Source organism: Miscanthus floridulus, chromosome 6, assembly GCF_019320115.1.
Source record: "Miscanthus floridulus cultivar M001 chromosome 6, ASM1932011v1, whole genome shotgun sequence".
Taxonomy (NCBI): domain Eukaryota; kingdom Viridiplantae; phylum Streptophyta; class Magnoliopsida; order Poales; family Poaceae; genus Miscanthus; species Miscanthus floridulus.
The window spans coordinates 126,623,257-126,649,554 of NC_089585.1; the positions used below are offsets into that span (position 1 = coordinate 126,623,257).

General features: G+C 48.0%; 3 protein-coding genes across 3 annotated transcripts; 2 read left to right on the forward strand and 1 right to left on the reverse strand.

The window, feature by feature from the left end:
* Window positions 1-3,728: 3,728 nt before the first annotated feature.
* Window positions 3,729-5,387, reverse strand: LOC136459516 (uncharacterized). Its single transcript, XM_066459365.1, has one exon. The coding sequence runs from the start codon at window positions 4,968-4,970 to the stop codon at window positions 3,975-3,977; it is 996 nt and encodes a 331-aa protein (XP_066315462.1). The 5' UTR covers window positions 4,971-5,387; the 3' UTR covers window positions 3,729-3,974.
* Window positions 5,388-16,816: 11,429 nt separating this feature from the next.
* LOC136459517 (RING-H2 finger protein ATL72-like) lies at window positions 16,817-17,786 on the forward strand. Its single transcript, XM_066459366.1, has one exon. The coding sequence runs from the start codon at window positions 16,886-16,888 to the stop codon at window positions 17,552-17,554; it is 669 nt and encodes a 222-aa protein (XP_066315463.1). The 5' UTR covers window positions 16,817-16,885; the 3' UTR covers window positions 17,555-17,786.
* Window positions 17,787-22,865: 5,079 nt separating this feature from the next.
* LOC136456899 (actin-7-like) lies at window positions 22,866-25,938 on the forward strand. Its single transcript, XM_066456900.1, has 5 exons — window positions 22,866-23,019; window positions 23,996-24,065; window positions 24,182-24,575; window positions 24,652-25,265; window positions 25,361-25,938. The coding sequence occupies exons 2-5, from the start codon at window positions 24,009-24,011 to the stop codon at window positions 25,424-25,426; spliced, it is 1,131 nt and encodes a 376-aa protein (XP_066312997.1). The 5' UTR covers window positions 22,866-23,019; window positions 23,996-24,008; the 3' UTR covers window positions 25,427-25,938.
* Window positions 25,939-26,298: the final 360 nt, after the last annotated feature.

A 26,298-nucleotide genomic window follows, 5' to 3' on the forward strand; every position in this document is an offset into this window, starting at 1 on the left:
CGTACATGTGGCTCTCTCTCGATCTGCACTGCAGTAGATGACAATTTTGCAGAGTTCTGTATACTGAATTCGTAAATGGCAGAACACGTCCCGCAAAAGCCAAAACTATAGATGTTAGGTTCCCATGAGGTCGATGTCACTTATCTCCTCTCTAATTAAACCACAAAGCTCGTGCGCGCAACTGAAGATCAGCCCACTTGTTTACGGCGATCGAGTGCAATTTGGTTCTGACGGCAAGCTCCTCCATGATATCTTGCGCTGTTGATCGCCACCAATTCGCCGTGAGTGTTGCACCCATTGCTTCTTGGATCATGGGCCAGTGGTTTGTTCGTCATCCCTGATCTCTCTGGGATCCAAACCCATGTGCGTGCGGCCCTAGCTAGCTAGCAATGCCCTAGATGAGAGATTCAGAGGGGAGCTCCCAACGTTGATCGATCATTACTGTCTCAGCTCGGACGGACGAGCAGTGGATGCCATGCATAAGATGCAAAGGGAGGCGGACCGGACGCATGCCACACATATGCCATGCATGTAGAGCTCTAGCTCCTACGCTATCCGTCGTGAGCAGGCGTTGACCCTGTAAAATATTCCGCGCACGGGTAGTGCAGTGTGATCAGCCAGCGCTGGTCCCGATCTGCCTTGGTCAACCAAATTCTTTCTAGTATTCTTCTTCCCCATACCATTTTATTTCCCCGAGATCTTTTATCGATAACTGCAAAAAATGTATACTCGTATTTAAATATAATTATGCGTGATTCTTCTTGTAATTTTTTTGGCGATGTATTTGTTCTTCCTGAGGACATACTTTATATTCCTCGGGGAAAAAAAGGACATACTTTAGATACATAGTACCACCATCTTTCTTAAATTATAGTACGTTTTGATTTTTATAGGTACGTAACTTTTGTTATGCATCTAGATATGTGATGTGTCTACATATATAATAAAAGTTGTATGACTAAAAATGCCAAAAAAGACCTATAAATTAGAACAGAGGGGGTAGCCTAGAGGCACCGTAAGCGACCATATGGTCCAATGCAACAGAAGACTTGAAACATTTTTCAGTTATATATGCACATAGGACCCTAGGAGTATGCACGTAAGGTCTGCCAATCAAGATAGGGTGCGTTTAGATCCAAAAAATTTTGGATTTTGGCTCACTGTAGCATTTCGTTTGTATTTGGTAATTAGTGTCTAATTATGGACTAATTAGGTTCAAAAGTTTCGTCTCGCGATTTCTCGACCAACTGTGTAATTAGTTTTTTTTTCGTCTACATTTAGTACTCCATGCATGTGCCGCAAGATTCGATGTGACAGTTACTATGTAAAATTTTTTGGCAACAAAACGGGGCCATAGTTACTCTTATCTTTTGGTAATGGTAGGCATTAACAACTCTGTAATGGACAACTAAACGTTTACTAATTCAATAGGTATAACTGTCCATGCAGCCTGAGGCACGACGGCTCGGCACGAAGCATGTTTTTTAGCCCGACACGAGCACGGCACGACCGATGGTCAACGGGCCCAGGCTGGCCCGGCCCGAGGGAGCAGGCCGTGCTTGAGCCGCTGCTCAAGCCTGTGGGCTGGCACGGCACGGCCCAGCCTGCAACAGTCGGCCTGGCAGCGGCCCGGCCAGCCGGCCTGCTAAGAGCCCAACCCCCACCCTAACTCCCCAATCAAATATATACTCTTATCCTCATAACCCTAACTCCCTTCCCATTCCCATCCAAAAGACGCAGCCGCCGGTTCGCCGCCACCTCCCGTTCCCCGCACACGCGCGGACGCAACGCGACTCAGCACACGCGTGGCGTGGACGCGGCCTTCTCCTTCCCCGCCGTTCACCTGCTTCTCCGCCCTACAGCCACCCGCCTCCTCCTCGCGCACAAGCTGCAGAACGCCACGACGGCCATCCGCGACCTACCTCGGGCTCCTCTCCTCCCATCCCTCCACGAGGCCGCGCCTTGGGTGCGAACGCGGCGTGCTCGAGCTCCGCTCCGCCGGCCGCCGACGCTTTGAGCTTTTGCTTCCCCACGACTCACCGAATCCCCTCCATCCCCTTCTCTTCTCGTGGGATCCAACGTCGAGCGCCGCCATCGCCTCCCGCAGTCCCGCCTCGGCCGCCGCGGGAACGAGCGCGCTGGCCCCAAGCTCTGCCCCGACTCCAGATTCGGCCACGAGCTCCGCCCCGACGCCAGATCCAGCCACGAGCTCCACCCCGACACCACGATCTCCGGCTGCTCGCTCACGCTTCCTCCCCTTCCCCCTCTCTCTGGCTGCTCGCAATTCGTCGTGGGCCCCGAGCTAGCCCGGCACGCTGAATGGGTCATGCTTCTCGGACCGGCCCGGCCCGAAAAATGGCCCAGCAGGCTGTGCCTGGACCGTTGGTCAGGCACGATGACCGCCTCGGCACGGCCCGGGTGGCACGGCATGCCGTGCCGGCCCGACCCCCTTCGGTCCGTGCTGGGCCATACCGGGCCGGCCCGTTGGCCATCCATATCAACAGGGCACATGGCGCGATTGGTGAATTATTGTACTGCTGCAGTGCTGCCCGTTATTGTTCATATGAAGTGCAGGGTGTCAGCCAATTGCTACGAGGTTGTAATAGTGAATGACTCTATATTATTGGCAGGATCTAGCTAGCAGCTACAAATGTTTTTTATTACTTTATCTAAAAAATATGAAATGCCGTGTACCTTATTGATCTTTTTCCATTCAACCAGCAGGATTATGCTTACTAGCAACTGAATGAACACTTCGACTAAGGTCCCGTCTGGTGGACCTGTAGAAGTTGTCTTTTATCTTTCTTCAAAATGAACAAGGAAGTTGTGTAGCCTCTTGTTTCACTGGCTATGCTTCCTTGAAGTCATACCAAACGAGTCCTAAGAATAATGTTACTACAAACGTTACGCATACGAAACACAGTAAGCTAGCCAATTGCTAAGTTGTTGTAGTAGTAGTGAAGGGCTTTCTGTATCCTTGGTTGATCAAGCGGCTACAATAATTTTTTATTACTTTATCTAAATGAATATGAAGTGCAGTGTAGCTTACTGATCTTTTTCATATGTGCCCAAGGAGGAATATTCTTACTTGTATAGCTACTGAATGAACAGCTGGACTAACTACTAAGTACTGCCTTTAAATTACGTTAACCGTGGAGCATAAAAAACACTTGTAGATTATTGATGAAATAGGAGTAGTAAATAGAAATAAAAGAAGTCATCATGAAGGTGAATTGGATGGTTCTGTAGAAGCAATTCTCTAACAATTTAGGCAATGGCAGCTACTACTCCCCTCTCAGTTGATCACACTGCTTTTGTTTGACTAACCATTTTGGACGAGCAGACGGTAGACAAGGGACACATGCCCTGTTCAATACTTGGGATGCAAGGTATTATTTGCTTCGGAAGCTAAGCCTACTCTCCTAACTAGCATAACCAAGTCCATTCACACAGTGTGATGATTCTGACCAAGACTCCAAGCGAATCAGTTTGCAATGCATATGCTTTGCAATTCCAGTTTTCGTCAGTAAATAGTACGAGTACAATCAAATTTCCTGCAGATTATCTAGCATTTCCAGTAAGCAGTGAACATTTCAACTTTCATGCTATGCATTCATCAACGACCACATTCATGTAAAAACTGAAGATTGTAAATAAACTCTGCACTGGTGCAGTAGAAAGACTAATGTTAGTAACACCATGTTATGAGATACTTATAGCGACTAGTATTTCCAAGCTTCATTATTGTATTGCCTTAATCTATCTCACAAGTATACCGAATCCTTAATTCAATTACATGAGCGACTTGTCCCTCACTGCACCTCTCTTCAAAGCATACATATCTCTATATATATTTCTTCCAAACCGAATTGAATGAAAGAAAAGGAAAAGAGAAAAAAAATGTAGGAAACCAATCACAAGAACAACATCAAATTAGCAAAAAGAAGAAGAATTTTGATCATGCGTATGTGTAGTTACGGCATGTAGAGAGCCTCCAATCCTTGGCAATCCACGCTCCAATCATGATCAGTCCCGCTAATCATTCCCTCGTGAAGGCTCAGGGCGTCGTCAGGGAACGAATCCAACGAGTCATACTTGGCGCCCTCTAACGTCGACAAGCCTGGCACGATCGAACACCACGACGACGAGAGGTTGCCGACGACGTCGTCCGTGGGCAACCCTAGCGAGTCGAAGCAGCTCTGATCCATGGCGAAGTTGAGCTCACCGAACGCAGCTTGCACGCTCACGTCAGCGCACAGCATGGTGGTTGCGGCGGTAGTACTAGCCGTACTCGAGGGGCCAGCGCTGCTCACTGGCCCGCCCGACCACTCACCAAACCCGTCGTGGCACGGATCGAACTGCAGCGTTGCCAGAACGCCGGGGCTCAGGTTGCTGGACGCGCTGAACGTGTCGAACGCCTCGTCGACCTGCCCTGCCGACTCCGGCGTCACGGCACTGACACCTTCCTCCGCCGGCGGGTGGTTGAGAAACTTGGCGTACAGCATTGCGAGATCAATGGTGGAGCCATCGGCGGCAGCGGGCACGCCGCCGGGCATCGCCTGGCCAGCTGGGTTCGACGGGTTGCCGACCATGCCTTCCAGGACCAGGTCCGGCCGGACAGGGCCCGGGAACCGGTGGCCGAACGCCGCATCGCGGCCGCCGCCGCTCGCGATGGAGTCCGCCGCCGACCGCAAGGACGACTTGCCCCGTCGGTTCTTCCGGCACCCGCCGCCGACGGGCACGTTCCGGAGGGAGCCGCCCTTGGTCCAGTAGCGGCGGCAGCCCTTGCAGAAGTAGCGCGGCTGGCTGAGGCTGTAGTTGTTGTAGTAGCAGAACTTGGTGTTGGGCGAGTCGCAGCGCGGGCAGTTGGGCGCCGCCTCGCCTCCCAGCTTGTACCGCCGGTCCACCAGCAGCGACGGCGGCGGCCCCGACGCATACGGCAGCATGGCCTCGAGGTGTGAAGACAACATGTTAGCTAGCTAGACCACCACGTACGCGGTGGTGGTCAGAGCTGGAGCTTGGAGCGAGCAGCTGGGAGGATCTTCGCCAAGAATGTTGTGATGTGAGAGGGATCGTCGGAGGTGACCTTGGAGACGCCAGAGATTCGATGAGAGATGGAAGCGTGGGGCGATCGAGGGCGAGAGGGAGAGGAGGTGGTGGGGTTTTTATACGGTGGTCGTAGCTCTGGCGGGGAGGTTTTCCTGGTCCAGCTCCCGCCGTGCATGTGCATGTGAGTTTACGCCCGAGTCGAAGTGACGAGATGAGGCGGCTACGGGCCTGCTAGGCGTGGTCGGTGTGGCGGAGCCGTCCGTTGCGCCCAAGTGACCGCCGGCCGGGCCGGGCCGGAGCGGAACACGGGAGCGCGCGCCGTGGCCCAGGGCTCACGTGGCGGCGCCTCCGGACTGGTGGGGTGCGAGGGAAGCAAATCCCTCGGGATCGCCTACGACTTTGTTATTGGTTTCCCGAGGGAGAGCCCACCCGTCGGCCCTTCGGCTTCGACGGGTACGCTCCTGTGGGGGGCGGGATCTGCTCGATCACACACGGTTAATCCACCGGGACGCAACGCCATGCGCTGCCCCGGTCGACTCGTGTGCTGGCGCATAGGGCAGTGTGCCGCGGGTGGCCACTGCACTCGCATACTCGCTGGACTGTGCGGGTCAATTCTTACCCGTCTCCTGATCAGCGATTCCTACTGACACTTTCGTCGTATAGGATTGCTACTGTCGTAGCTGGGAAGGATCGGAGACAGAACAAGCTTTCGTCTGATCACGTAATTAATCGGTGGTTTTCAATAGGCCAGGGAGTAGTATTAGATACCAGTCATTATTACGCTGAGGTAGACCCGAGCTTCGAAACATATGCATGATGTAGAAAGAACAGGAACAGGATCGATGTGCTTGACTGGAGCAGACAGTTACGTGCGCTGCCGATCGCCTGGCGCCCGGCCAGGCCGTACGTCGGCGGGGCCTGCAGCTAGCCTGATACAGTAACCTGATACCACGACACGGCATCTAACAAGGGAAGGCTGCCGCGTACGTACGCGCACAGTGCAGAGCGAGCGAGCGAGCACGACGTGACAACTCACTGCTGCTCCGATCGATCCGTTGCGATCGTTTCCTGGTGATGGTTTGGTGCACGTACGGTGCACCCAACCGGCGCGCGGCACCGTGCCGGCAGTGTCCTGAGTCCTCGCGGCCGGCGTGGCTCGCGCACGCCCGCGCACACGGCTGTGACAGGTGAATGTGCGCACCCGTGGTCCGTGGGGCGTCGACCGATCGCCGGGCGGCCACCGTGCGGTGCGGACGGCTCCCGGGTCTCGGCAAGCCTGCCGCGCTGCCCAGCCCCGTGCATTTACCCGGCCGGGCCCGTGGCCTTTTGTTGCAATTGCAGTTGCAGCAGGTCGTCTCTGCTTTCGATGGGGATAGCCGGGACAGTACATTCCAACCCCACAGTACATTTTGGATGGACAGTCCCGGTTGCCGGCCGGCTGTGCGCATGGAAAAACCGCGGCCAGTCCCCCATGTGGCTCCGTGAGGTACACTAACCGCTACGCGATCCATCCCATCTCCCTCCAGCAGGTCCTAATCATGCGCCATTAAGGGCGTAAACCGAACCATCAACTGCAAATTTGACATGCTTGGGCGTGCGAGCAAGCCTGCTAGCTCTCCGGCTAGCCGCTAGCTAGCTAGCTGTGGGACTGGGACTGGGATGGGAGTGTGACAAGTCGACAAGGCCAAAGCGAGCCGGGGTTCGCAGCCAGAACTCCAGAAGCTAGCTAGCCTGCCACTGCCTGGATATGATACACGGCTGTGCGTTTCGTCCTGCTGTGTGCTGTCTAGCCGTAACCCGCAAGCACGCGAATTAATACTGGCGGATCCGCCGATCCATCGGCCTCGCACGACGAGAATGGATTGCTTGCACGGCCTCCGGCGGCCGTGCTATGATTGGGGGCCGCGCACTGTTACGGCTCGTGTACCGTGTCCCTGCGATGTTCTGTGAACGCCGCGCGCTGCTCAGCTCAGTCCGTCCCTAGTCCTGACGGCGACGCTGCCGGGATCGCGCGGCGACGACCCAGCGACGTACTGGCACGGTGGACAGGGATCCATTGGATGCTTCCAAACTTCATGTCATGATCGAACTGGTATATATGTTTATACTGTACATTGTACCATTCTGGCTGGATAGCACTTGATGACGATATACCGAATGCAAAGTTGCATTGCATTGCTGCAGAACTATACAGTATATTGTTTGTGCATCGAGTACTGGGTATAATGACCACTTACCAAATACATACTGATTTAGTCTCGTTTGGTGCACTCGTGTCATACTGCAGAAGTCGCAGTGATGCAGAAGCTGCTATCTGTCTTCCAAAAAAAAAGGAAAGAAAGAGATTAAGCTGCGTTCTCATGAGTAGCAGTCATTGGCAGACAGAAATACAAGCAATTCCCTGAACTACACCAAACGGTGATGATCGTAGGCTACGGCAATAGAAAAACTGTGATGTACGCACTGATTGAATTGGTAATCCTGGGCCAGATCAGCTCAAAAGGCAAGTGTTCGTGCAATCGACAGAAAGTTGAATGTTCTGTTCCGGGGAAGAAGCGTACCCAAGGACGCGCCAACAACAGTACTGTAGCCTAAGAGATTTCAGTCCGTTCATACAGCTAAAACATCGCCGAACGGTCGATGCACTACAATGTAAGGCACACACAACATGAATTATCTTAAGCAAACTTACTTTGCAGGCTTTTAGTGACGATCTAGTCTTCGATATAGTGCATAGAGCACTAAGCTCTCCTTCAATTTGTTGTTTTGGCACAAACCGAAGAAGGATTTCTAATTATTACAATAGTTACAAATTAATAGTAAAATAAAAACACAGCACATGAATTGGCGACAGGGCGACGAATCTACACAGGAGTGATATACTAACTTCATTGATTGTCTGATACAGTAGGCAGCAGAGTACATATACAGAGGACTTATCGTTCAATCGTGCTGTCGTCAGGCCGGGGAAGCCCGGTGTACTTTCTCTATACGATCACTTGACCAATGGTTCGTGCATTATTGATGTCCCACTAACGTTTTTTTTTTACAACAGAACTAGAGATGTCCCACTAACGTTGTCGGTATACGTACTCCTGTAGCTGTAGTAGTTTTCCATGGACCAAGTCTGACAGACGGCCGTATGTTGAGTTTTAAAAGATGACTGCTTTTAAGAATCTGTCCATGCAATCAGTAGCTTTAAAAATAATATGACTAGTAAGTTTTCCAAAAAAAGTGATTATTCGTCTAACCATCTTAGAGTTTGCAGTGACCATATAGAGGGTTGTAGCAAGAGTAGCGTCAGATCTACCTGATGATGGATGGATCGATTCAGCAACAGTGTTTCTTGTGTAGCTAAAAGGACTGCAGCTCTCACGCTGTTACACTACAGAGCACACATGCACAGATGGAGGCATGGAGCCATAGCTCAGTCGTCCAGTCTCACTGGTGGTTGCTTCCATGATTTTGTTCTCGGTCGCCTGGCTGTGACTGCGAGAGGCTACATCACTAGTAGCTTGCTTAAGCTACACTCCTCTGCAACAGCCCCCTTAACTGTTTTTGCACGCAGACGCAGATATAGAGCTAGCCTGAACAATCACGACTGAGCACACATTCCAATCGATTGCTCCGTGGGGATCGGAGGAAAAATGGGCAGGCAAAGCAGTAATGCAGGCCGGGATGGATCATGAGTGGCTATCTAGAGCGCAATGGTTGAACGACCACACGCATTGATTGGGCTGTTGAAGGACGTACGTGCATGGACGATGTCACGATGGATTGGTTGGAGCTAACAGGACAAGGGCGATGCGCTGGCATTCGTGCATGGCCGGTGGCCGGTGGCCGCAGTCCGCAGACGACGGAGCCCGGCCGGGCCAACTGATCATCGACGATTTGCAGCGAGGCGGCAGGTGCATAGGTGCAGTGCGTGGGCGCGCAAGCAACAAACCTGGCCTCTATATATTCATTTGTTCCCTAGCGTTGCATTGGCACGACAGATTAGGACGTGGAGGATGGAGGACTAACTTGTGCATGTTATTGTCTGCAATATATCGTTTTTAAAAAAATAATCGTTTCAAAAAACTGTGTACAATATATGTAGGGATCAAAGCATCATGCAGGCTCGAAAAATCGATTGTTCGCTGGTCGCTGAGACGCTGATGCTGTACTTTCAACGCCAGTGTCAGCATCGCCGTCGCTCTTATGCTTGGCAATCTGCTCATGATGAGGTCTAGCTGGGTGATACATAATTACATGCTAGTAAAATTATCATTTCCATGGAGGATCTGTCAATACATAAGACATTTTGTGATGATCTTGCACTAAGACTGAAAGTGACGTCTTTCTAGCTATGACACACTAGATATCCCCAAGGCTTAGCAAAGCAGAGTCTCCAACTTTGTCAATGTAGTAATCAGCACCTCTCCTACCGAATCCTTGCACGTTGATAGCAATGGAACAAAATAATTCTGCGCATTTGGTAGTAGGCAATCTTACACAACCTCTAAATTAATATATGCACGCAGCACGTGGATTCCATAGTGGGGACTTTTTCGGAATCTAGAATCTGGACCGATTCCTAGCTAGTAGATGGTTGTGCGTAGAGTTACAGATATGTTTCATGCATTTACTTTATCAAATAATAGAGCACTTACAATAATAGAGTCTCAACATTGATTCTAATAAGACGCACCGGAAAATCAGATAAATAAAATTTTAGAAATGCTCACAAAAGTCTTCACATTACTTCTACTGAGAGGCACTGAAAAATCAGATAAATATAATTCCAAATTCTCACAAATGTCTCTACATTAATTCTAATAAGACGCACTGAAAAAAAATAGATAAATATAATTCTATAAATTCTCAAAAAATTAGAAATTGCTCAGGAAGTCATGATGTTCAATTTACTTTATCAAATTCCTATAGTAGCATTTGTTTTACAAATAATAGAGCACTTACAATTATACTATAATGTATACATGTATAGACTTGTCTAAAGTAACAATTTATACAATATAATGTGCAATGAGTTGTTACTGTAACTAGTATTAGTACACCACTCTTGAAGGTAACATTTGTTTGGCAGCTAGATTTTCTGTTTTTATGAGAATTTTTAGAATTTATTTTTAAAACAACTCATAGAAATTGATGTTGAAAATGATAAAAATCTCCAATTAATAATGACACCCCCTCTGTCCTAAAAATAAGTGTACATCTCGTATTTCGAGGAGTCAAATAATCACAAGTTTATCTAGATTTATTGAAAATATAATTAACATTTGTATGGTATCATAAATATTATTTTTGTATATATTTAGTTAAATTTAAGATTGGCTGATTTTTCAAAGTGTAAGATGTGTAATTATTTTTGGATGGAGGGAGTATATAATTGTTCAATAGGTTAACCCGTGTGCCGCCGTACTATTTTATCAGTATTAGAGTATACTTTATGCTTCATGCATTTCAAAACCCAGCAAGCAGAAAAAAAAAGGACTGCCGTGATAGTGTGTAGGACGTCGTGCGCAATTTCTCGGTGCAACGGTACGGTACCAGATTTCCCCGGGACCTGCCATTAACCATACCGTGCCAGCACTGCAGGGACGTGACGGTCTGCGTTTTCCTTAAAACCCAATCAACAGAGACAAGCGAGCGCGACAGACCGGCGCTTTGCAGCAGGATCAATCACGAGCGCGTTGACAAACTTCGCGAACACATGGACATGCCACGTCCGACCTCGAGCCAGGAGCCCAGCCAGCCACCCAGCCGGGGGCACACGACGCGCCCATCTGCAGCCTGTTCTGTTGGCTGGTTCGTATCGTTGCTGGTTCGTGAAGAAGTACTGCTGACTGGTTTGTGTGAGAGAAAAATACTATTTTGGCTGAAAATTTACGATCGTTTACGATAAGCCACAGCCAAACGAACGGGCTGCTGGACCACGCTGCGACCGTGCAGGCGACGATGGAGCGAGCACCGGCCGCTGGGCGCTGGGTGCCCTACAGCTACAGGTACAGGATTGGCCGGGTGTTTGGCGTTGGCGACGCCGACGCGGGACGCTACGCCGGCACGACCCGCCGGCCCCGCGCGCGCGCGCGCGGGGTGGAGACTGGAGAGAGAGCGAGCTGGTGGCCTGGTGAGGATTGAGGAAGTACGGAGTACTAGTGCCGGGTGGTGCGGACGCGCCCCGCAGACCACGCTAGCTAGGGTCCGGCGCTCACATGGCCTGTGTTCGTGCAGTCGCGCCTCCGGCCCTGCCGCCTTCAATGCGCGATGGCGACGTTCTTGTTTGTTTGTTTTTGGGGCTAACGAACCGTGGCACCGCTCTAATCGCGGTCGCTCTCGACGTGGGCCGTGCCACTGTGCAAGGTTCCCGTAGCTGAGGTTGCAGACAACGGCTCTGATGGTTTCCGTTTAGAATCGTATGCACGTTAAAATAAAACGACAGACTCAATAGAAGCTTAATTATCTCTGCTTCTGCTAACAGCCGTTTCAACGCTTTGAAGTAGCAAAATTGAAAAACGAAAAAAAAAACTCGCGGTACGACAATTATGGACGAGTCGGTTATAAGCAGAAACAGCCAACTATGGTTCCTCTCAGCATGCATGCTTCCTCTCTTCTTCTTCTTCTTCTTCTTTTTTTTTTTTTTTTTTTGAGCAACTGCATGCTTCTTGCTTCCTAGTTCAGTAGTCCCTATATATACTACATGGATGGCAAAATTAATGATATGGCCCAGCCCAGTTAGCAGCCCAATAGAAATCCACTAAAGCCTAACAGGGCCCCCTTCCCTTTCATCCAGGCAGTGGAAGCTGTTTTCTAGTTTTTTTTACGTCTCAATAGTTGTGGAGCATCGTGCGCTTGAGGCTGTAAAGAAAATGACAAAAAAACAGTGCGAAAACCAGGCATGAGCAGCGCTCGAACCGAGGCTGCAGGCTCTCCACCAAGCGTCCCAACGATGGGACTAAAGGTTCGTTCGCGTTTTCTCGTTCTTACAGTTCCTAATATCGAACCAAAACACGTTCGGTCCGTCGGCCAGGAGGCGCACACAAACGGATCGAAAGCGTCTCCACAGTGTTGGACGGCGAAGCTGGAAAAGAGCAGCCGGATGGTTGGGCCGCTTTCCTTGGGCAGTAGGGCGTGGGCCGTGTCGGGACACATATGTCTGAGCGCCCGCGCTGCACTCCTGTGCGCGTGCCTGCACAGCTACACTCCACGCCCCGCGCTCACGCCAGCACGCCTAAGCCTGCGTTTCGCGCGCCCACACGGCCCTCCTGCTTTCTACACGCATGTCAACTTTTAAAATATTTAAATGCAACACTTACGACACACGTTTGAAGACATATGAAACAGCTGAAACATACTTCTAAAAAACTAGCAAAAAACATCTGAAAACGCTTGAATACCATTGCAAACATACACAACATCCAGAGCAAAACATATGCAATATCCAGGTAAACACGCTTGCAATATAGACCCGAAAACATAGATGAAACATTAGGAATAGACGCTTGCAACATACGTGTACAACCATTACAACATATGGAACATCTCGATCTACTTTTGCAATATCCATCTGAAACACTTGCAACATATCTCTAAAACATATGAAACACTAAATGTACGCTTACAACATGCGTTTTTCACCATTCTTCTTTTGTGCCACGCAGAGCAGAGCGGGGAACGATCGGTTCCGCCCAGCTGGCGACCGAGGATGGTGGTGTGGCCTGGTAGCGGCTAGTTGCGCCTGCGCCTGGCTTGGGCCCGGCCAGCGACGCCCCCCTCTCCTGGCTGCCTGGTCACACGCGACGTCCGGGCGCCTACGCGGCTGCTGCTAGGTTGGCCCAGCCAGCTAGCGGCATCGGCGAGTGGCCAGACCCCGATGGCGGCGAGGAGGCTCGTCGACTCGGTGGAGAACACCCTACCAGGCGGACTGGGGAAATGTCACGGCGTCTATTTTTTAGAAGCCGTCAAAGCATCCAGTTAATTTGATAGAAGAGAGTAAGCTTGTTGGACGGTCCGCCGGCCCGCCAAGAAGCGTCTAGGCGTAGATATGCAATACGGTGAATTGCTCCGGGTGGAAGGACCGGAACCGGAGTACCGGACCATGAGGTTGATGTCGTGATCCGCATCGCAGCCGCGTCCTGGTCACGAACAGGTGCCGACCGAGGTGGTCCGAGTTCGACCTGGAAAAAGCTACCAATCTTGATCGCATCATAATGGTGGGACGGGCAAACAAAAATCATCGGCACTACAGTACTTGCTCTGAAACCTTAGTTGTTTAGCGTATCAGCGGGCGTCAAGTTGCTGCTACTCTTGCCCGCCGCCCCTGCACCTCTGAAAGGATAGAGAATGAACTCGTAGCCCCTGCCCCTAGGGCCACAACCATCGAGGTCCAGCCCACTACAGTACTTGTTTACTACTGACGTACGTCCGTTACTTTGTTTAAGCTAATCGCTCTATACAACTTGAAGTAATGCTTGGACAGTGTGTTCTTGCTGTGCCTCAGCGGATTGGAACGAGTGACACGGCTGCTGGCCACTTCTTGGATGCCTCTGCGTTTATATACTAGTAGTAATCAGAGCACCTCGGGGGGCTAATCAATAGAGATTTAGAACAAATGTCGAAGATTAATGATAAAATCACGTTTTTTCTATAATAAATACAAAGCAAAATCACTCTCACGGGGGCTGCAGCCCCCCCCCCCCCCCCAGCTCCCCCCTGGATCCGCCACTGGTAGTACTAGTACTAGCAAACATGTCCGTACTTTGCAACGGGATCCAATACGTAGTGAGTTTTAGCATGGGTCATGAATTGGAGTCAAAAATTAAATTAACTTAGTGATAAAAATCTTTGTTTCTTAAGAAGTCAAAGATTAAAATGGCTTTGATCTCTTATTTATTGTTTGTTTTACTCTTATTATATTTATTAGAACACGAAAAAAACCAGGTGAACAAAATAATGAAAACAAAATCAGAAAAGTCGAGCTAGTGTCAAAAACATCCACGAAAAAAAAATCTAAGCATACTCGAAGCCAAGTAGAAAACAGCCATGACAAAAATTAAAATATACTCTAGAAAATAGCCACAGAAAAAAAAATCAGAACATATTTGGAAAAAGAACAGAAAAAAAATGAAACAAAGAAATTCTACCCTTCTTTTCTCTTTATTAGAGCAACTCCAAGGGAGATGCTATTTTTTATTTTAAGCCCATTTTAGATAATTTGTGATATAAAATAGTCTCCATCAGATATTGCAAACTATCCAGTAGGCTATCCCATCTTTTCCGCTACCTAGAAAAAGCAAGCCTGGGGCGCTTGCTATCAGCTATCTCGCCTGATTTCACGGGGCTCCGGCTAGTTGATTTGATTGGTGGAACCAAAACGAATAGTAGATGACGTGGCAAGTTTTAACTATGAAAATCGGAAATTTACCACGGCTATCGGGAATCCATGTTTCTTCGAGGAGATTTTATTTTAGAAGATGGCTAAATCATGGATATTGAAATCTATTTTTGGCTAATCTCTTGGAGTTCCTCCTAGATTTCTATTCTTATATTTTTGTATTTGGATTAAGATTCCTATTCCGGTTACTCAGAGTTGGAGAGATCTAATTGGGTTAAGATTCCTAATTGTCCATATTATTATATTTTTCTATTTGGATTAAGATTCATATTTATCCAAAATCGGAGAGAATTAATTGGATTATGATTCCTAGTTATTAAAGAAAATGGTTATATTTGATTTTTCATATTTACAAAGTTAGATAAGGGATGGCCGGACCAAAAAATAGGTGGAAAGAAATTTTGCCTCTGTATAGATATAGCTTGTTCGTTGGTTGATTTCTGGGCTGATAAGTCCGGCTGATGCTGGTTTATTGTGAGAGAAAAATATTATATCATGACTAATAAATCCCGGCTAAAACCAGTTATACTCGTATAGCTAAGCTACGCTCTTTCCAGTCCCTCGCATCGTCCAGTACGGCTCCGACTATTGAAGATGGCCAACCGATCCATCTGTGTGGACACTGCGGATGGATAACCTGCTTAAAATCCACTGCCCGGCCCCATTCTGGAAGTAGCCACGCAAGTTGCCTGGATCTGGCATTGAGCCACTCGATACAGTGTCTGGTGGATGGTGGTTATAGTCCTTTTATTTGTTTCCTCACAAATGGCAGTAGTCTTATAAACACAATTACACAAACAACACGTGAAATTCGTTACTTGAAAGATTGATTGGCCTTCTTATTCGATTGAGTTATGTGATGACTGACGACGTACGTGTAAAAGGGAGAAATAGTTACGGCGTTAAAAAGAAAAGGGAATCCAGGCCACTATTTGAAAGCGCTAATTTGAAGCTTAAACTGTACGTTCCCATTCAACTCTATTATTATTTTGAGCACATGAAATCCATCCATCTCCCCTTGAAAGAAAACATACTTCAGTTCATGGCAACTTTTTGCTAGCCCATACTGTTTTCTTAATATAGCCCAGCCCACAACTCCACAGCCATAGTAGTCTAAGGGTGTGTTTGGTTGAGCTGTGGCGGTGGAAAAAAGCTGTTGTGGGTTGTGAGCTGTGGAAAAGCTGCTGTAGGCTGTAGAAAAGCTGAAACCTATTTAGTTAAACAAGTATAAAATATACATTCTATCTTTATCACTCTTGAAACAACTATGGAAGAGCTTTTTATTCCACCAATTTCGAAAAATAGAAAGTCAAAAGCCAAAAACAGGGTCAAAATTAGCTTTCAAAAATGTACTACGAAAAAACAGTTACTTCTAAAAAAAAAACAACCTCTAAAAATAGTTCATTTACTTGAGTTTTTGACTTTTGGGGCTAAAAATCAAAGCAAAAGTCCAACCAAACGGACGCTGGTACTATGCTCACGCCCACAGAGCCCAAGTGAAGCCGACGCGAAGGAACGTTACAAACAGACACGTCGGACGGAGACAAGATCCAACGGGGCAGGGATGAACCAGCCGCGCATTGACAAGTCATCGACACCGTGGCACCTCCGCAGCCAGGTGTCCCTCTCCCGCGCGCCGACGGGTCGCAGTTAGTGGAGGCTCCACTGGGCCGCATCATGTCGACCATATTTTTGAACTTATATTATTTAGTCGCTAATGATGAGCGTGAGTGCGGTTTTGCGCCTGTCCGGCCTTCGTTTCAGCGAGTCGCTCCCAGCGCATTTTGGTCATACAAAAGTCTGCTTAAGCACGCAATTTGTGGGTGTTTGTTGAGCTCTCGTCTTCATCTTGTGTACTTAATAACTTTGTGCCCCCCACTTTGCATTGATCACTTACAACAGTGCTCGTTGTAGCCGTAGCTTCATCTAGTATACGCCCCCTGCTCTGATATACAACAGTGAGCATATTTATTGCTGAGGTTTTTACAGTTCAATCAGTCTGAAAAATAGAGACTATACTGTCAATCTAAATATGAAGCGGGTAAAAAAAATCGTGTGGGTATGAGGCACTTCCTGTTGCAATATCAGATTCTTAATTGTAGTCAAAGAAAAAGCTTTGTCAATCAATGAATTATGCCGCCCGAATGCATGATGGGTTCGTCAGGTATCTAGTGGGGTGTATCTTATCTCCATGACTCGATGTTATCGCCATTAACCCACGCTCCATTAGTTTAGAATTGATCAACTAGTCCATCAGGTTAAGCCAAACCTCATTTTGGATTTGCCGCTAATAAATAATCCACTGACTGTCTCCTCCCGTTCCTATATAAACCCCTTCCCACGCCGTGCCACGAGAGAACACTCTCCCACAGTCCCACTACACCACCACCACCAACGCGTTTTACGACACGCCTCTGCGTTACAGGCTTACAGCTCGACAAGATGAGCGTCGAACAGTTGCATGCAAGGAGGCTCCTGTCGGACGCCGCTGCCGCTGACGCGGCTGCCCCGTCGGCGGGGCCGCCGGCGATGCAGGTGTCTGCAGCGCACACGCACGCAGCAGCAGCGCCCTTCAGCTCGCTGAACACGACGGTGATCACGGTGCTGTCGCTACTCCTGTGTGGCCTGGTGGTCGTGCTCGCGGTGCACGCGGTCGTCCGGTGCGCGTTCCGCGTCACGCGCCGCGTGTGCTACGGCCAGGACGAGGAGCCCCCCGGCGGCGGCGGCGGGGATGCGTCGGCGGCCTCCTCCTCCCCCTCCTGCCAGGCTGGGCCCAGGAGGAAGCGCGGGCCGCGAACCGGGCTGCCCCCGTGGATAGTCTACTCCCGCGAAGTGGAGCTCACCGGGTGTGGCGCGGCGGAATGCGCCATCTGCCTCACGGAGTTCGTGCAGGGTGACCGCGTGCGCGCGCTGCCGCACTGCAACCACGGCTTCCACGTGCGGTGCATCGACCGCTGGCTCGCCGCGCGGCAGACGTGCCCCACGTGCAGGCGGGCGCCGTTCGCCGCTAAACCCTCCCCCTCCCTGCCGGACAGGGCGGAGGCGCCGGAGGTCGGGCAGCTTCAGGTGAACGTTGAAGCCGGGGCCCGGCAGCGGCCCGAGACTCAATAGCGTGAAACTATGAAGATTTAACTGTATAGTCATAGTGCTTGTGAGCAGTGGACCTTTTTTTTGTTTGTTTCTCGACGTTCACTCACCTGTGATACTGCGGTCATGATCGCTTTTTTGTACAAGACTGTAGAAGTGGCCCGTTCAGATGGTATGAGCTAAGAGTGATACCTTCAATTGCAAATATATATTGAAAGCCTGGAAGAAGAACGTAATAAGTACTAGCATAAGTATTACACATAAGTTTATTGCAAATTAGCACTTCCATAGCTGCAGCACAGTCTCTCTCCTTTTTTTTAGGGGAATCTCAGTCTTGGTGCGTTTTACAGTTACATCTTGGAACCGGGAGCTCGGAACTCGGAAGTGAGGTCCAACGCGTTCTGTTCTGCAAAGAACTTCTGCCCATCAAGCATGAAACGGCCCACTGCGAACATTCAGCCCATGAACTACTACTACACGTTCACCAATTGAACCCAAAATTTCCTATTAAAAAAACAATGGAACCCAAAAATCCCCTCCCTTCAAAAAAGAAAAAGAAAAAGAAAAACCAATTGAACCCAAAAGAAACTCCTCTAATAAGAACTTACAACAACTTTTGAAAAAAGAACTAAAAGTGTATTCACATAAAGAATTATTGTACGCAGTATGAACTCTTTTATATGTCGATTATTGACGTGATTAGTTATTAGCTCAGCGACCACAGAAAGATTATGAAAAAGAAGAACAGAACAGTTGCGTGGGACAATATTGGTGATCTGCAAGCTATATATGATGAGGGCCGATTAGCCTCTGCGAATCAGCGACTAGATTGCTGGTAGGCCACTCATCCAACAGGCAGAGATATACTTTGACTAGCGCTTTCAATTTTGGTATTAAAAAAAATTGGCCACCCCTAAAATTACAAAAATTTGGCCGAATTTTTTTAAGACTTACACATGAAGTATATATTTTTTCTTAAAAAATATATCTAAACAAATATTAGCATGACTTATGACTACACATCTATTGAGTAGAAGAATATGCAACATAAACAATAGAAAATACGAGTGTAGAGTTATACAGCACATGAATTAGTGTATTGCAAAATTTTTCTTTTTCTTTTGGCTACCACCAAAATTACTGAAATTCATGACCTGGCCATTGTTGTTGTTGTGTCTTGCACACACTCGTGTGAGAAGGAGGAGGGTCACACATGGGAAAGAAGGTACCATCATGGCTGCCGGAGGGCTCAAGGCCACCCTTGTCTGGCCTCGCCAGCATAAGGCGGACGCATAGTTATTAGGACCAACCAAAAATTTTAGCGCCAGAAGCTCTAGTTTACGGTTTTTGAGAAATGGACTCTGGTTTACGATTTGTTTGGTTTAATTGGTCGAATTGCCGATTGAAAACACTGATCAACTGATTGCACCGCTAAACCAAACATTCCTAGCAATTGGAGAGCTAAACCAAATATTCATCCGGCTAAACCACGATGCTGATCAACCAAATATAAGCACTGATAACGAGGTTCTTTCTTATCGGTGCTTATGTTTGGTTTATCAGAACCTACACCTATGGTCCCACGCCAACACTGATAAGGAGGTTCTTTTTTTTTAGCAATGTAGTTAGTATTGTTTGGTGAGATTGCTAGGAAATACAATATAGTATACATTTATAAAAATGGATATGTAGTGTTAGTTAGGGAATTGAGTATTGCTTGCTATTTGTATAAACTGGTAGGTAAACATAATTGAATTTAGTGGGAACTTGTCACTGAAATAGCATTATATTATAAAGGTAGTAATGAAAATAATATTTTGAATAATGTAGGGTTCCGCACACGACATTGCAAATCGTTGTGTTTTATTTTTATTTCTATTTTGATTAAATATGATGAGCAAAGATAATGTTATGCTTTGTACAGATATTTCTATACTCAATTCACACACCCACTTTGGTTTGTGGAAGTTCGCACCGGAGGCAACGCTCTATCTAGTTCCACAAACGTAGTGTTACATCTATGTGAATGCATTGCTGCCAAAAACCCTTAATATAAAAAAATCCCTATTCAGAAAGCCACTTTTCTCAATTATTTTTTTTATCATCAATACGACAAACTCAAGTTTGTCCCCGCTTCCGCAATCTGTAGTTTCTAATATGTTTTTTTTCATTAAAAATTAGAGAAATGGATGGGAGGGAATTTGCTTGTCGGCAAGAAGAAAGCCGTCAGGCCAATCGGCCAGCAAAATTCTTTTGCCAGCAAAACTCTCCGTGCCAGACAACAAAAGATTTGTCAGTTGAGCACTACATCTAATGAGAGAGAGAAACGTCCATCCGAAGGATCATAGACTTCCACCACCTCCGAATGGTGATGCTGCCACCGTTTCATGAAAAAGTCAGACTTACATACAATTGTTTTACTCGTAATACCATGTGCTATCTTCCATTGCTTGTTTGCTTGCAATTGCAAACCATCTTCTCGGTGCAGAGCTTTGCTTTGCTTAGCGCTGTTCATCGCAATAAACCGCTGAAATAATGCGGAAGCGTGAAGCACGCTTTTGACTCGGACCGTTGGAAACTTCTCCCCGCCCGTCGCCCGTCCAGAGTGGGAGCTGCCGGCTGGGCCGTCGCCCGTCGGCGAAATGAAATATTTCCCCGCGTAGTGGCTTCTCCCCGGGCCTTCCACTACCGGAAGCATCACAGCGACGCGTGTGCCGCAGCGCGTGTGGCTCGACGGAGTTGCAGGACACCAATAATGCAGCCACTGTTGTCTGTTGCTGAAAGCACCAGGCTTGGTGAGGCGTCAGGCGTATTTGCGTATCGCCTTATCATGCGGTCGAGTGCTGAAAGCACCGACGATGTATCACCACCCCCATTCACCCCGGCTCGCCTCGGTTCACCGGTGCACGTTGCTGTTCCGGCGTCTTAGGAAGGAAAGGAAGCCGATGGAGGAATCGCGTCAGATCTCCCGGAAAGAACGTGCGAATTATTGCCACCTTGAGGAGCTGGAAAAAAGTCAATGATTGGACTTGTTAACTACCGGGGAGTTTGGTTTCGCGCTTTTGCGGTTCCTAACGAGACTGATTCGGCGGTGGTGCGGGCAGTTTCGGCAACGGATAATCATCATGTTCGCCGGCCAGGGCTTATAAGCCAGCCAACAGTATTTTTCTCTCACAACAAACCAGCATTCGTCGGACTTATCAGCCTAGAGACCAACCAACGAACATGCTCAATATTGCCGTCGATCCCACGAGTCTCAAACTATCGCGTTTGATAAGTACCAAGGCTCCAATTGCTGCGCTCCTTGTTGCGCTCGCGAGTCACGAGGCATGAAACGGTTTACCACTCGGTAGTAGGTCTATCTTGAGGGTAAAATTGGCGTCGTAGCTTACCTCGTAGCTAGTCGTTTTTTAGGGCACAGGCACCAGACATGGGTGCTGGAAATCGCGATCATCTGATGAGGATTTGTTTGGAGGCGAGCAATGGTTGACGTTGAACTTGCCTGTCTCGTGGCCTCTGCATGCTGACTCTGCTCTGCTGTGAAAGATCTTTGAGCTCAGATCGCACTTGGTAATAAAGGGTGAAAAGAGTTATCTTGAAAGTGGAGCGTGATACACGGGTTCCTCCATAAACCTTCGAAAATATCGCATGTGAGCTATAGAAACGATAGTGCGACCTTGCACCAGTCCAGGAACAAGTACCTGTTACGCTTACGCCCCGACGACTATTGGACTGCGTCTGCATGGCATGGAGTCGAAAGCGAATAACAGGACTGCGTTGCTGTTATGGTAGGCACCATTATCCATTACTGTGTGTCCACTTGTGTTTACGCAGCCCGTTCGCGAGAGAAGTTTGGACACTGCTATGTTGAGGTATCCAAGCTACTTTTTTTGGTTAAAAAAAATCTTCATGTTTTGATTCGGTCTATTCGGGTGCGCTTGGTCTATGTGTAGGTGCTGCTGTGAACACTGTACATGTGCAATTTGGGATGTGTTTCTTTGCTATGTATTTTTTTTTCGAAACCGTGCGATCATCTGATGAAGATTTGGTCGGAGGTGAGTAATGGATGACGTTGAACTTGCATGTCTTGTCGCTCTGCTGTGAATTGTGATAGATCTTTGAGCTCAGATCGCACCTGGTAAAGGGTGAGGGAACTCGAGAGTGCAACGTGATACGGGCTCCTCTGAAAACCTCCTCCGAAGACATCCCATGTGATTCTGCTCGGAAAAACGATAGTGCGATCCTGTTGCTGCAGCCTGCAGCAACAAATCTGTGGGTCTGACCGGACTATTGAACTGGCCGGATGCGAAAGGAAATAACAACCATCGGCCCAGCTCTGTGGATCCTGGAGCCTTTGGGCCAGCGGAAACAAATCTGTGGGCCTGAGAAAGTTATACGGGCCTTTTGACCAGAAGTCTCGAGCCTACTTCTTCTCGAGCGGTTGGAGACGGTGACTGGGCCGGACCGGTATCGTTAGTTGGCACCTGCTACTGCCAGCGACGGCTGGGTCCACCAGCCCACGGAGCACCTGCCCCACCATCCGCCCTATCATCCGACGAGGACGTGCGCCGGATTCGGCACCGGCACCGAAAGCTTCGCGGTCCGGCGCCGTCCGCCTGCGCAGATTTTTATTTCGTGGGTGTTTGGTTCACTCGCCACCTTCAGTCTCATCTAATCCTATTTAGTCATTTTACTTAAATACTATGACTAAACGTGACTAAAAAATATATTAGCCAACTAGTCATCTAAGTGTTACTAAATAGGACTAAAGCCCACCTTTTAGTCAAGCTACATCACCTTTTAGTCACTTTAGATCAAACACCCTGATTAAAAAGAACTAAAACATCTATTTTAGTCTCTTTTAGTCAACAAATCAAATAGGGAGTCACTAAACTTTAGGAGCTGTTTAAGTAACTAAATTTTAGGAGGTGTAAACCCAACATGCCCTTCATCTTGTGGCCGCTGCGGTGCTGTGTCTCCATTGACCCGGCATGAGCAGTGACGAAGCCAGCGGTGGGGCTAGGGAGCGCTCTAGCCCCCCTACCGATCCTAGGCACGTGGAGCCTCTCTAAGTCTTTTCTTAGAATTTTATACATATATGTATTAGGTAGGAAAAGCTAAGATTAAGAAAAAATAAAAAATACTCTATTATTTTGTTCAGTCCCTTCTAAAATTTTTTATGTCTTCGTCGCTGGGCACGGGCGAGGTCAGAGAGAGCGAGCTGTTGGCCGGGTCGTCCCTGCGCTCGCCAGCGCTGCTGTCATGCCGTGCCGTGACACGGTGGCAGGCGGCTTCCCAACGACGCTGGGCATCCGCAACCAGCGCGCGCAGACCAGTCCAACCAGGCGGGCATATAAAGAGGTTCCCCCACTTTGGCTGCCGCTCTCCCATTTGTCTCGTCTCGCTCTCACGCTCGCGTCACCGAGCGAGCCCAACTGCCCAAGGGCGAGCGATCCGATCCCCTCCGCGGCCTCGTCAACGACGCCGAGGTATAGCCGTGTTTCCCCCTTGCTCTGGCACCGATTTGATCCGAGGAAGCGATCGGCTGTAGACTGTCGGTTCGATAGATCCCCGCTCAAGCTTCCCGTCGGTGTTAACTTCGGTTTTTCATGTCAATTTTGCTGTTTTTGTCATGTTTGTTTCGGCTCTGGAATTCGGATAGGCGGTCGGGTATGGTTTAAAGTGATCCAGCATAACGAGCAAAAACTATCGGCATAGTAGTCGTGTGCTCCTACTATGTGTTCTATGATTTCTACAGTACCTCTGTGCTGTTTGATTGAATTCTCTGTTTATGTGATGGAACTTAATGTCCAGTTACTAAGTCAGTTCATAGGTTTATATGTGATTCAGCATGTGCTAAGATGTGTGCTATGCTGATCTGTAACAGAGTAGCGGAACCCGCAAATTGCTTTCAGATCACTCTATGAAGAACTGGAGATGATCTCAAGTAGTGAAATCATACTGTTTCTGTCGATGATTTAAATGAAATGTATCCATTCAATTAACCATTTTCCTCAACCAAATTGCCACCGTGATCCTCCTACCCAAATAGGAGTGTGGTTTCAGCCGATTCATGTAACTGGTATACATACGTGGTATGTTTGTTGGCCATAAAAAAAATGAAACGTGCATGGTAAGATGGTTGCAGAGAAATTTACGGCCAATCAAGTATCAAGATAATGAATAATTTGTATTATCAGCTAGCACCAAAGTCTGGTCGTCTCTGCAAATTGCTTGAAAGCTTATACTTGTATGAGTCAAGTATCAGTTTTTTTTAACACAAAGTCAAGTTCAGTTTCTAAATCATGAACAATTGTGCACATTAGTTTTGACTGATGACTGGCATATTGCAATTTGGCGTCATCATACTTTTTTGTGGGGTTTACCTGACTCCATGGACACTTTAATGAGTAACACCGCTGCAGATAAATTCAAATACATTCTGAACATAGCATTCTGCTGCAGAACACTCTGAGGAATGGCTGAAGAGGATGTCCAGCCCCTTGTGTGTGACAATGGCACTGGAATGGTCAAGGTTGGTTCTTCTGTCCGGCTGTCAATCCTTTAGCTACCGTACATTTGTTTCAGTTTCCTTTTGCCTGTTTATTCATTTCTGATTTGATATACTGATGGGATCTTCATGCCAAACAGGCAGGTTTCGCTGGTGACGACGCACCGAGAGCTGTCTTTCCTAGCATTGTAGGCAGGCCACGCCACACTGGTGTGATGGTGGGCATGGGCCAAAAGGATGCATATGTGGGCGATGAAGCTCAGTCCAAAAGAGGTATTCTGACACTGAAGTACCCAATCGAGCACGGTATTGTTGGCAACTGGGATGACATGGAGAAGATCTGGCACCACACCTTCTACAATGAGCTTCGTGTGGCACCTGAGGAGCACCCTATACTGCTGACTGAGGCTCCTCTGAACCCCAAGGCAAACAGGGAGAAGATGACCCAGATTATGTTCGAGACATTCAACTGCCCAGCAATGTATGTGTCCATCCAGGCCGTTCTTTCCCTGTACGCCAGTGGTCGAACAACTGGTATGTTACTGCTTCAAACCTGTTTCGTGTCAGCATTCAGATAGCAGTGTAGTGAGTGACAACAATCTTTCTGCAGGTATTGTGCTCGACTCTGGTGATGGTGTGAGCCACACTGTCCCCATCTACGAAGGGTACACACTTCCTCATGCTATTCTTCGATTGGACCTTGCTGGTCGTGACCTTACCGACAACCTGATGAAGATCCTTACTGAGAGGGGTTACTCCTTCACAACGACCGCCGAGCGAGAAATTGTCAGGGACATCAAGGAAAAACTTGCCTACATTGCCCTTGATTATGAACAGGAGCTGGAGACTGCCCGGACCAGCTCCACCGTTGAGAAGAGTTACGAGCTGCCCGATGGCCAGGTTATCACAATCGGTGCAGAAAGGTTTAGGTGCCCTGAGGTGCTATTCCAGCCATCCTTCATTGGCATGGAATCTCCTGGCATCCATGAAGCCACGTACAACTCCATCATGAAGTGTGACGTCGATATCAGAAAGGATCTGTACGGTAATGTTGTCCTCAGTGGTGGCTCCACTATGTTCCCTGGTATCGGTGACCGCATGAGCAAGGAGCTCACTGCACTTGCCCCCAGCAGCATGAAGGTGAAGGTGGTTGCTCCCCCGGAGAGGAAGTACAGTGTTTGGATTGGTGGCTCCATTCTGGCCTCCCTCAGTACCTTCCAGCAGGTTGTTACTGTCTCAAAATCTAAATGCAACGTTTCTGCTTGCTTTGCAGTTCTATTGTATATGAAATTTGATTTATTCTTGTTATTATATTGTAGATGTGGATCTCCAAGGCAGAGTATGATGAATCTGGTCCAGGCATCGTCCACATGAAGTGCTTCTGAATTTCTGGAGCAGTATATCTGTTACTTGTATTTTCAGTTAATTGGGATGCAAGATTGCCCATGGTTTCTGTAGCATTTTGGTTCTTTCTGGATCATTGAAGGGTTGTTGGCCATGGAGCATTGTGAAAGGTGGTAAAGTCGATTGATGTACTACATGAAGAAACATGTGCAGTACTTCAGCAGTATAGATCGTCAGGTCAGTTTAGTTTTTTTTTTCAACAGCACCATATCAGGGCTTTCCTGATGTGCGCAGTTGATCTGGGTTTTTACACGACGCACGGGTATCGGCTGTCGCCCATGCAGTTTGAGTCTTTGAGAGCTTTCAGTTGGTTTCTGCGCTTCAGTACATGGAACAGAGTTCGCATTTGTTGGCCAGCGCCCCAGCGTGGCGTGAGTGTTGATGATTTGTACTTGGAGCTGTTTGTTTTATTCCTTTTCACGAAACAGATGTTATTGTTTGTACAGGGATAAATTGTTTATCCTTCAAATGTTTTAGATACTGTTGGAGCAAACTTCATTTATAATTTCTTGGATTTACTTCGAGTACCATGCGAGTTTCGGAGTTAGCCAAATGACAAGATTAGCACGCTTGCATGACGCGGTTAGACAATCTTGCATCCCTGAGAACTTTTTTTTATTGAGGCTCTATCTGGTTTAGCTACGAAGCAGATTGTAGATCCTATATTTGTGTAAAGACGAGGGTTGAAAAGCCGATGGCAGCTTAGCAGGATTCTAACTAATTGTCTCTGTTATCTTGTTCACATGTGAGCACAATGGCGAAGTTGGTAAATGTGTACTCCCTCTGTCCCAGATGTTTGTCGTTTTCGCTTCTCAAAAAAACAACTTTGACTAAATATATATTAAAAATATTA

What these genes read in the sequence shown, in the direction of transcription:
- LOC136459516 (XM_066459365.1), bottom strand. Translation starts at nt 4,970, where the DNA reads ATGTTGTCTTCACACCTCGAGGCCATGCTGCCGTATGCGTCGGGGCCG.
- LOC136459517 (XM_066459366.1), top strand. Translation starts at nt 16,886, where the DNA reads ATGAGCGTCGAACAGTTGCATGCAAGGAGGCTCCTGTCGGACGCCGCT.
- LOC136456899 (XM_066456900.1), top strand. Translation starts at nt 24,009, where the DNA reads ATGGCTGAAGAGGATGTCCAGCCCCTTGTGTGTGACAATGGCACTGGA. An exon ending in ATGGCACTGGAATGGTCAAG is followed by an intron (nt 24,066 to 24,181) that starts GTTGGTTCTTCT and finishes CATGCCAAACAG; the next exon opens with GCAGGTTTCGCTGGTGACGA. An exon ending in CCCTCAGTACCTTCCAGCAG is followed by an intron (nt 25,266 to 25,360) that starts GTTGTTACTGTC and finishes ATTATATTGTAG; the next exon opens with ATGTGGATCTCCAAGGCAGA.